The 12223-nt window shown below is 38.9% G+C and overlaps 1 protein-coding gene across 6 annotated transcripts in view; it reads right to left on the reverse strand.

Moving 5' to 3' along the window:
* Positions 1-204: 204 nt before the first annotated feature.
* SENP6 (SUMO specific peptidase 6) overlaps positions 205-12223 on the reverse strand; it is a 91628-nt gene continuing 79609 nt past the window's right edge. For all 6 annotated transcript variants that reach the window (XM_040597635.1, XM_040597637.1, XM_040597636.1 and 3 more), the window contains 5 exons: positions 8837-8940; positions 6609-6697; positions 4292-4360; positions 4015-4165; positions 205-1278 (listed from right to left, as the gene is read on the reverse strand). In XM_040597635.1, coding sequence (XP_040453569.1) covers positions 1069-1278; positions 4015-4165; positions 4292-4360; positions 6609-6697; positions 8837-8940 — 623 coding nt within the window. In that variant the 3' untranslated portion in view covers positions 205-1068. The remainder of the gene's footprint in view (positions 1279-4014; positions 4166-4291; positions 4361-6608; positions 6698-8836; positions 8941-12223) is intronic.

Genomic DNA, 12223 nt, shown 5'->3' on the forward strand with positions numbered 1-12223 from the left:
TTGTAAAATCAAAATACACTGGAAATATCCAAACAAATCCCAACATTAGTCTGATGCTACCTAAAGCCAAGAACAAACAAGCAAGCAATGAACACTGGTATTTTGGTTTTTTGCGTGGATATTACAAAAAATAGTAATCATACACTTTTTTCTTTTTAAATGTTCATTACTTAGATAAAGCACATATGAATGTAACATTCAGAATTGTAACATAGAAAATGTAATGTGGGCAATCTGCTATTCCAAGTACACTTACCAAAATACAATTTTATAATGAAGAAAGTCTCAAAATACACCTGTACAACAATTGGGATCCACAAAATATGATTTAATAGTATCACTCAAGATCACTTCAATGAAACCACTTTTATAATACTGTTTGAATAGTCATCTCTGGTCAAAGAGCATTCTCCCTTTCCCTAGCCCGTCCCACTAAAGCAAGGGTGGAATTTTAATTGCAATGCGTATCTTTTAAAACCCCAAATCTGAAGCAGTCCTATTAACTATTACACTGCCTACACTTAGATACTGGGAGGATGGGAATCACCCTCTCTGAGGCCATGGTACATTGAGACACTTACCCATAATTACTGTTTGTAGCGCAAGCAGAATAATCTTGTAAAGGGCAACTAAATAGGGTCAAAATATGAATTAATTATCTCACTATCAAATCATTCCCCTATGTGTTACTTAAGCCTGTAACATTACAACTTTACTGAAAAAGAAAAAGTTAACCATTTTATCCTATAAATATTTTCTTTATTTGCTTTATGTTTAGAAGTTGCTATTTAAGTTCTATTAACAGAAATACATAACAAAAGCTCCCTAACAAGTGGAAAAAAAGTAATTACAAATGCTGAAAAAGTTGGCCTCATTAACATATGTACAGACTTGCTTACTTAATACACATCTTTGTGGGAATTATATCATTTTATGACACACATTTATACAGGCATTAAACATTCCCAAGTAACTCTGAGCAGAGAATATGCCAAATCTTTAGTCTGGGCAGACAAAAATGTATATTTCAGTTTTGATTGTGGGGCTAACATGCAACAGATACAACATTCAGTCTGAGCTGCTGTTGATAAGCTGTTCTGTTTTTTCCTGCAAAGATCTTTCCATTGAACCTGGGTCCTTTTGTCCCTTCTTTTCCTTGTTCTGCTGTTCCTGTAGCTTCAGGATTATTTTTCGTATTTCTTCTCTTTTGGTTTTCATTCTTGGGCGTGGAAACCAGTCTGTTAAGTTCATTGGTAGCTCAAAACTCACAATGGGATTCTGAAAAGAAAGGTCATTTGGATATTACAGTAAGCAGTTATCCCCGAAAGGACTGGAGAGAACTGTAGAAAGGAAAAGTACATTCTTGCTCACCTCATTCCATCAGCATAGAACAAAATTCCTACAATTTGTGTGTTTTGTACATGTTCAATTAAGATAAAATATATCAAGCTTCAGTACGTTACAGAGTAACATTCATCAAGATCACTTGATCAAGATTCATCAAGATCTGCTTATAAAAGCATCCAAATTACTCATTTTTCTACATCTTTCAAGATAAAGCATTTGACTGCATAAATGCTTAAAATTGTTCTATTTTTTAAACAAAATTATTATTGTAATGGCATAGTACTTTTTTTTTTTAAGGATGACTAGCATCAAAATCTAGAGCTGTTCAGGAATTTCTTGCTAAATACTCCTGTTCTTATAAATATCTTTAGGACCACAGCCAACTAGGAAAGTCAGTTTTACATTTCACCCTAGAAAATAGGGCCTATGAAAAGCCCCTGGCTGCCACGAGCACTTTTTATACTTACATTCTGATTTCTTGCTACAGGTAAATCATCCAAAGAATTGAAAGAATGATTATTATCAGACATCATCTACGTCACTTCTGTGACACTACAACAATTTCACCCTAACCAAACAACAGTTTGTAGAATAGTGTTTTCTCTCAAAGAAAATGCCTCCCTTTGTGTATTCCAGTTTACATCATTAACAGGGTTATTTAAGAGTGAATTGCATTCATCCATTGAGCTAACACTAGCAAGGCTACTTGGGAAAAAAACCCAGTGGCATTCTGCAGATCTCAATGCCTAATGTTGCACTAGCCACATTACTCCAAACAGAACATCAAGTAGATAATGCAGCAACAACCCCCCCCGTTTAACTTGATTTTGCCAATGAAGCTACTTAACGCCAGAAGTAGGCAGACTTCAGAAGAATGACACTAAAGATGCAGAAAACCACGGGCAAAAACTGAACAAGTTTTCCCACTGTTTCGATTATGAAATAGGCTAGACAGAGGCGTAAGAACATTAACAAAACCTAATTAGTGTTTGTACCAAAACCAGAAAGATATTTCAAATTAATCTGAGCACATCCTTAACTAGGGCTTTTTGGGGGCCGCCGTGGGGATGCGCGGGGGGCGGCCGGACCGGGGCCCCGGTCCGTCCGCCCCCCACGCATCCCCACGGCGGCGGCAGCCCAGTAACTCACCCCCCACCCCCTCCCCAGTTAACCCAGTCCCCAGCACCGCCGGAGGGAACTGGGGGCCACCATGCGGCAGCTCAGAGCCGTCCCTTTGCGAACAGGCACGGTGCTGACTGAACGAGAGTACCCGCTGTGCCAGCCGGCAGGTATGCTCCTCATTACACTGCCTACCCTGTCAAACAAAGTCTTTGATTTAAAAAAAAAACCAAAACACTCGCCACGATTTCAACCCTTATTATTAACAAGATGATACTTGAATTAAATCCACAAAGAAAAGGTTGTGCCTGAATAGTCCACAAATGTCAAATTAGGCACCCTCCCCATTCAGTTTGTACAGCTGCTGAAAACAATGAGACTTTGTGAAAATTTTCAAATATATGATCAGCTGAAATTATCAGTTCAGTAACTGTAAGGCAGTCAAGTACCATGCAGCCAGTACAGGTTTTCCTCTCCCACTACGGTGACTTCTGACAATACCTTGTGATTTGCCATCTGACACGCTTACGTGCCATATCCCTATTCCCTGGCAGACAAAGCTGCTGCACCCTTGCAAGACCAGGCGGGACAAGGGATTCAGCCTGACGTAGTTCAGCAGTCAATTCACAAGAAAGAAGGGGCTAAGAGCACGAAAACTTGCTTGCTTCTTACATCCCCCGTGTACAAAACAGGAAGCACTCTAGGATGGTTCTAAGCTCTCAAGGACTCAGCAGTAAACCAAAAGCTTTTAGGCTTCGATTTGTGTGAATGCACTCTGCTAAAGCCCTGCTGCTCTTACAGAAAGTATGAATGAGGGGAGGGTAGTGGAATGGAGAAGAAACCACCAGCCTTCCCAGGAAAGGCTTGGTTACAGGACAGTTTAGGAACAGTGCTTTAAAGTACTGTGGACTGTAAACCGAGTTACTGTCCCATGCAGGCAACATCTCACTTGACCATCATTTCTCCTCCCAACCTAGACCTAAAGGTGCTAATGCCTCCACTACTTCTCAAAGGAGCTGTAACTTGAAGACCAAGACAGTTTAAGTAAGTAGGACTTTAACCAATTTCTTCAATGGAATCAAGATCTGGCATTTAGCTGTAATGATTCCACTTACATGCTCTCTTGCAAGTTGAAAAAACAGCTGCATCATATTAACTGATTTATTCATAGTCACAGTTCTTAGGGAGAAAAAAACAAGCTTTTTGTGCTGCATCTTTAGATTTTTAACTCAAATTTGAACTCCGGTACTTCCTTGCTAATATTAAAGGATACTCACTATATAAACACAAAGGAAGACTCTAAATGTATTCTCTCAGAAAATTCCATGGCTTCTGATTTCTGATACATACATACAACTAAAAATGATCGTTTATTTTTGAAAAAGTATTCATTATTATGTATGCTAATGTATAAATTAGTTTATAATGCATAACTAACAAATAGGTATAAAAGCTACACTAGGAGCCTTTTATAATTGCAGTACTTTTAATAGCTCAGATTTGATTGCTGCAGGAGACAAAAAACGTTACACAAACAGGTATACATACCTCAAAAAAGCTCTCCACATACTGCAGTATGTACACTCCACAATCGCTGAAGTTGTTCTGTTGTGGCACTTTTGGGTTGGAACCTTTCATGACATCTTTGGAAAAGCTTCTTTTGTTGCCTTTCCTGACTTCCCATTCCACCTCTAAATATCTATGATAAAAGACCATGCAAATTAAAAATTCTTTTTCTTGAAGAATTTTGCAACACCACCACACCACCACCCACCCCAAAAAAAAACCTAGTGAAAAAACAACCACCCACAAATACAAAACTTACTCTCTTAGTGTTTTCACAACATTTGACCGGGAAGGGCCTCTAAGTGAGTCCATAAGCAAAATGCAGGGCCTAAGACAGAAGGGAATTTTTAAGTACACAGTATTTTACAGTAGTTCCGAAAACACAATGTTACAGAACTAGCTATGAAATAGTTTGTGGGGCGACCTTGAACAAAACTAGATCAATACTATGAAGTTTTGCCAGGGCTGCTATAATCCCCTAACTCTGATAGCTAAATGCAAAGTTATCTTTAGATTTAACCATATATGAAATACACTTACGAATGTACCAAGAAAATACAGCACTGTCAAACTGAACGGATTTGTTACAGGTAAAAGCTAATTGCTTAACACCCCCTCAGGTGTCTAATGCCCTTTTTTAATGTACAAGGTATCTGGGACACTGGCAAGAAACTTAGAAAGTAAGGCACAGAACCCATAAACATCCTTCTGGAGTAGCAGCTGGAGGACAGATAGTACAGTCCACAGCACCTAAGATGACACCAGGTATGCATGTTCAACAAGTGATCCCAGCCAATGAATCTGAAATGTAGCTGACAGTTATGCACAGAACACACAGGCACTCAACTTGAAAGACTTTAGAGAAATAATGTACCTATAAACAAACATTCTCTAGAGAACCAAGTCTGCTTGAACACTCTCTTGCATACTACAGGTGCTTACATCCCATCACTTAATGCAGAGGATGCTACCTTTGCAGTAGCTAAAAATGCTAACAGTCATACCAGCTGCCTTATATGCAACAGCTGGATTTATACATCAAAGCCGATACCAGAGTTCAGAATCTCAGGACTAGATGCAAGACATATTTTAAGGGATGAACAGGATGTAGATTACTTTTCACAAAGCTCTGTTTTCTTTTTTCTAACAATAATACACATGCACTTAAACAAGGTATCATTTCTAGAAAGCAGTAAATTCAGACAAATACCTGCATGCATTTATGTGTAGATGTGTTTGCATTTACAAATTATGCAAATTTTTTAGATATAAGCATATAATTACTGGAATAATGTTTGCTTTTACTTGTACTTGGTTAAATTTCTGATAAAAAACAGTTATTAGATAGGCAACACTCTTCAAAAGTGCACAACTCATCACCTGGAGGGGGGGGGGGGGGAGGGAAGGGGAAGTAGTAAAAGCCTTTTCAAGGTTAATTTTCTTTTCCATATAGAAGTAATTTAAAAATATTCTAATCGTAAAGCATTTAAGCACCCTTAATGACGTTTGATACTTCAGTGTCAAACATCTTACTAAATTTCATGTTTGGACTATAATATTGTGGGAAGTATTACATACAGATAATCCATCATCAGAATAGGACAAACATAGCCAAGCTATCATCAGAAGCTCATAAATATTCTTAGAACTCACAACACAGATGGATTTTTACCCTTTCATGAAAATGTATTAAGATGTCATAAACATTCCATTATCACGTATAATTTTATTCTGCACCATAAGAACATATTGTGAAAGTCTTTACCTTTCTAGCTACCATTACACTGATGAAGAAGGAAATATAAAAATGGATAAATACATTGTGAAAAAATACAAAGGAAACTGTCAAGACAGCAATACTAGTAGCAATGTTTCTGGATTTGCAATAATGTGTTTCTGTCACACCAAAATGCAAGCAACTGCAATCAATGATTATTAAGAATTTCTGGGTTCCAAACATCAAAGAATAAATTTTAAGGGTTTTCAAATCCAGAACAGCTTAAAAAGTCAATAAAATGTAACTGAATTTAGTACTGTGGAACACTCTTATTAGAGAAAAAATAATCCTAAGAACAGAGAGAGAGAGAGAGAGAGATAGAGAGAGATAGAGAGAGAGAGAAGAGTAATCCTAAAAACAGAGACAATAAAAAGAAACAGCTAGAACACATTTAGATAAAGAATGGGGGCAGTTAAACGTTAAAGTATTAATAATACTTTATCCCATTTTTCTGTACTAATCTGAGTGGTGACAAAGGTTTTCTTTAATATTAATTTAATTATTTTAAAGGCATTTAACTGCTTTTTAATATAGAAGGATACATTTGAACACATTTGATACTTCTGCGGCTTCTTTTTGTAGGAATCTAATCCCAAACCATGTTATTACTCTAGCAGTTTCATTCATTAATTTTCTGCTCACTGAAGATGATACTACGAAGTATAAAATCCTCTCTCAAACACTAATAACATCCTGATTAAGGTGTTTGAAACTGATGTATGACCATTTCCCACAAATACTGCTTTTAAAGTTCCATAAACTTTTATGAAATATCCATTTTAACTGTTTTAATACTTACTGTTTGCAGATAGTAGGCTTCAGGTGCCATTGTCCCATTTCTGAATTACAGTTATCATCTACAAGGCCGCCATCATCGCTACTGTCTTCCTATAGAAGCAACACGTTTACAGGTGTAGTAAAGCTAATATTGTTTTTCAAACGGATGCAAAAGAAATTATTGCTATACTTACACTTTTTATTGAAGACAAATAACATAAGTTTAATAAAGAAATGGTACCTTTAATCTGAAACCATTCCTGTTTGTAAAGTTTGCATTACCAACTTTTAGTCACACAGTTTCTCAAATCCATGCTGGAATGACATGGAGTGAATGGTGCTATTTATTTAATGACTGCTGAAACTAGAAAAAAACTGCAACTGATCTTTTTAAAGCATCCCTGGATTAAAAGAAGTGCAACTCCATTATTTGCTTATAATCCAAATTGGCAACACTTTCCCCCTTGCTAATGATTACTGGAAATTTACTTGGTGGTTTCAAGTATCGTAACTTCTAGATGAAATGAGACAAGAACTGCAATGAACTCAGAAGCAAAATCTGATCTCAGCTCCAGAATGAAACAACTTGGTTCTTAGGGCAAGGGAAATTAAGACTGCCATTATTACATAGACCAGGGTACAAGAACAGCCATGCCACAAACCTCGGAATATTCTTTGACCTTTTGATTTCAGTATTGATTGCTATGAAGAGTATGGAAGTTTTATGAACAAAACCACTAAGTTATTGTATCTAAAAGTATCCCAATGACTTAGTTTCTTACCCTTCTACTGAGTTCACCATTATTACTGCAGACCATTACGTAATAGGGAAAGAGATGCTTTCCAAAAATAGGAACCTCTGTATCAGCATGGTTTGTGAAATTTTTGGTGAGAATTATGTACACATCACTAACACATAGGATCCTATGACTGAAATCCTTGTGCTATGCCATGAAGATGTTATCATATCAGAAACTACCGCCTAGTTCCTAATACACTTGTTTCTGTTGCAGCCTCAGCTCCATTTTTGGCAGATGAGAAAGTGCACTCAGCTTGTCATGTTCTACCATTTCTGTACTTGCTTTGTGCATTCTACATGATATCAGTAACAGCTTCAGCCTCAGTTAAGTTCTAAGCTACACTGCAACCATGAAATTTGGTATCTTTTCCTCCTCTCAAGGAACACAGTTGGCCATGTGCTTGCTTTCTTCCCTGCCTTCATGCCCCGTACTTGATTGGAAACATTCTACTCCTCAGCCTCCCATCTCCAGGCAACTCTTAATTGCTACAAAATAGACAAAAAAGGCACTTCTGTCAGGTGAGAATCACAGATTGTTTGGGCAAGTGGCATGACAGGAGAGGTGGGTTGAGTCTACATGAAAAGCATTTAGGTTTCAACATAAACTGAGGCTTTTATATGTATGCATACATAAACATACTATTTGGAAGCCACTGCAAATAGCTGGAGACTTTGGGAAATAATTTTTGTTCTAGACTCAGAGGTGAAAAATAGGTAATTCCTAGACTGTATATCTGATAGTCTCCGACTCTTTATTTCGGACAACTTGGAGTCATACACCTGGAACACGAACAGGAAGGCCAATTAGGAAGAATAGTAAACATGTAACTCCTAGCTTGCTCACACTGAATATACACTGTGGAAGCAACAGGCCTATGGAATCGTGCCCTCATACCTGGCAGTGAGTCAGTAAAGGACATTTTAATGATCAGTCTTTCCACAGCTCTAAAATCTAAGCATCTTGCAACTTGAACGAGAACACTGCTTGATTATAAATCCCTGCTGTTTAAATTTGATCAGGAGAAGCACCAATGAAATCAAACAGCAGCGTAGCAACTAGTTACAAATGCATCTCTTTATGTCCAGAAAATGCAGCTGAAAGCTGACAAACTTGTTCTTGGGTCTGACAGATAAAACAGAAATGTATTAACTTCCAGAGTTTCCACTAAAATAATTGCATAATATTGCCATTATGCAAAAGACTCACAAAACTAAACGCAGGATCAGTACAGCAGTGTCCTATTAAACAGTTTAATGAACAAATGCACAACGCCCTCCTCTCAGCTAATTTGCAAGTTTTTGTAGGTAGCCAGTGCTTTGGATTTGACACTTGAAAAGAAAAGCAGCTTTAAAAAATGCACATTTACAATATGTATACAGCTTTTAAGCTGCCCATTCAAAATGCAACACAACAGTTCACATTTCCCAAATAAAATTGCTAAATTCTTTACCTGGTTATCTTGGTCTTCAGAAAAATCTATAAGCTCATCTTCATTTAGTTTACTGCCATCAGCTGAGTCTTCACTGTAGCTTAGCCTGATTTTGTGCAATCCATCTGTATCAATCACAGACAGCAGTATATTTAATCATCAAATACTATGTCATCACTGAAGAGCAAACTAAATTTAAATAAATATCTCAAATTTCCTCAGGATTGCTCACAATAACGGATACAGCTGACATATTTTACTCGTATGAACGAAAGTGAAATTTCTTTTCCAAGTAACACAGCAGAAAATGTTCTTATTTGAGAAATACCAAAAAAAAAATTCTAGAGACCTAGACTAAAACCCACCATGAAATTACCCTGTAGTTCAATTAAGTCTCTACAACAGTATGAATCGGTACTGCTACCAGAAGGGTCAGTCTCATCTGGTCCCTTACTATAACTCCTTATTCCCATCCCTAGCTGCTTCCTTCCATAACACTGAATGCTTCCACACAGATAGGACCAGACTGAGAAAGACAGTCACAAGCTTAATATTTTTTAACCTGAATCACTTGCTTGATCAGATTCGCTGTGCCGTTAATACGAAGACTTGTGCTGGTAAAAGGGAAAACGCAGCTTGCGAACACGCTGCTGGGGAGGGTTGAATGCAGGATCAGCTCTTCTGGGAGCAGCAGCTTAGAAATGTTTGTGAAACTTAACAATTTGCTACATAAAAAGAGTATCTATAAATTTACTCCCTACTCCCTCTATGTATTTAGTTGCTTGGGAAACAGCAGCAGAAGAAATAAAGAATAATGAATGTTATAGCCATACCTGTGAAAGAAGCAGATGCAGACAGCTATGGTCTCGCTAGTCTTACTAGACTGCCATGCAAGACTTCAGAACAGATTTGGAGGGAAAAAATAATAAACTCTGTGGAAATTGCTCAACTTATTCATCAGTGGCCTGGCTGAAGGGACAGAGCGCACCCTCAGCAGGTTTGCTGATGGTACAAAGCTGGGAGGAGTGGCTGACACACCAGGAGGCTGCGCTGCCATTCAGCGAGACCTGGACAGGCTGGAGAGCTGGGAGGAGAGGAACCTAATGAAGCTCAACAAAGGCAAGTGTAAGGTCCTGCACCTGGGGAGGGACAACCCCTGCACCAGCACAGGCCAGGGGTGACCTGCTGGAAGGCAGCTCTGCGGAGAAGGACCTGGGGGTTCTGGGGGACAGCAAGCTGCCCATGAGCCAGCTGTGTGTCCCGGTGGCCAAGAAGGACCCTGGGGGGCATTGGGAGCAGCGTGGCCAGCAGGTTGAGGGAAGTTATCGTCCCCCTCGCTCTGCCCTGGTGAAGCCACACCTGCAGCCCTGTGTCCAGTTCTGGGCTCCCCAGTTCAAGAGAGACAGGGAACTGCTGGAGAGGGCCCAGTGGTGGGATACCAAGGTGATGAGGGGACTGGAGCATCTCCCTTCTGAGGAAAGGCTGAGAGAGCCGGGGCTGTGTAGCCTGGAGAGGAGAAAACTGAGAGGGGATCTGATCAATGTCCACTAATATCTTAAAGGCAGGTGTCAAGAGGACGGGGCCAGGCTCCTTTCAGTGGTGCCCAGTGACAGGACAAGGGGCAACGGGCACCAACTGCAACACAAGAAGTTCCATCTGAACATGAGGAAAAAGTTCTTTACTTTGAGGGTGACAGAGCACTGGAACAGGCTGCCCAGAGAGGGTATGGGGTCTCCTTCAAAACATTCAAAACCTGCATGGAAGCAATTTTGTGCATCCTGCTCTAGGCAAACCTGCTCTAGCAGGGGGTGGGACTAGAAGATCTCCAGAGGTCCCTTCCAACTCTGACCATTCTGTGAAATAAGTCAAAAATTGATAACTCATGCCAGCAAAACCTGAAACCTTCATAAGAAAACTTCTCCTAGAAAAGGACTATATAATATATATAAACAATGACAGAAATAAAAGTGCTGGTTATGGTGTCAGTGGAGGACATACTAAAGAAAACCAGAATTTCTGTAAGAACAGTAAATAGGGCAATGGACTAGCTAGTGGAAAAAATGGCTAAGACCTGAATTTGAGAACAATTTAACAGAGAAGTTGAAGTAACTTTGGAAAGAGGTCACTAGTGGAGTTCCATAGGGACAAAAACTTGGGAATTAGTCTTACTCAGTATCTTTGAAAAGACCTTAGCACAAGAAGTAGGCCATGTATTAATGTGACTCATTGCTGAGATTCCTAAAAAATAAAAATTGGTATTGAGAAGAATCGTATCTCATACAAGAACTGAGCAATAAAAAGACGATTAGGTAAGTAATAATAAAAAAATAAATCTGTGATTTCCTCAACGTTATTTAGATATCAACTCCTACTGATTTACAAGTCCAACACCAGAATTTAGTCTGGGATCAAGACATCTAACTTTAGGTTCCCATGCACAGTAGGCATCTAAGGGCTCACCAGTAGAGCCCATATTCAGAGCACAGAGATACTCAACTGAAGAACTACTCTATGTCTGCTGAGTATGGATGAGAGGACACGGTCTCTTGGTTTCATTGACTACACCATCAGAAGCAACTGCTGTCTTCTGATATCCTAGGATATCCAGGAGATATGTATGGATTTGGCAGAGTCAAGACTCACACCCTTCTGGAGCAACAGCTGAAGGCTGGGCAGAAAACCCAAGGCCTACATCCCCATCTTCCATCTGGTTGAAATGGAAGTTTAGATACACAGCACATTTAAATTTAGCTGCCTAACCGTATGCTTTGTGTCAATCTCAAGTTGAATCTCATCCTTAAACCAGGACTGTGACCTGTAAGAATGTCGGTGTTAATGAAAGGGTACATCATCTGCAACAGCTGAGCAAAAGTCTGAGTGTTTTAGTCAGCAATAGAATGACCATCAGCCACCAATACAATGCAGCTGTACAAAAAGAAATGTAATCCCTGCAAAAATAGACATCATAAAAGGTGTTCCAACTAATTACAGACACGTAACAGTAGCAGCATCCAAGACATGACACCATATCTTACAGCAGCAACATCATAAAAACAGTAACAATCACACATAAAATGAAAAAATCAATTCAAACAACAGCAGATCTACACATACGCCCAAGCTCCGCCAACAAGACCTTCTAGAAGTGACAATGTTATCACAAATGAATAAATTTACAATAGAAAGTAGGACAGTGTTTATACTCACAAAGATATTGAAATTGTAAAGGCCTGCAGTATACAGATTATACTGCATGACTGATAATATTTTCAGATTTTGTACTGTAACCTATGCAATTACTTACTGTATAAATTAAGCCAGCAGGAATAGTATCGGTTACTAAAGTACAGTTTTTGCATGACTAGATGTTTCATACTTCATGCCTCAAAGGGTTCCAAATCTCGCAGC

The sequence above is a fragment of the Falco naumanni genome, chromosome 6, assembly GCF_017639655.2.
Source record: "Falco naumanni isolate bFalNau1 chromosome 6, bFalNau1.pat, whole genome shotgun sequence".
Classification (NCBI taxonomy): Eukaryota; Metazoa; Chordata; class Aves; order Falconiformes; family Falconidae; genus Falco; species Falco naumanni.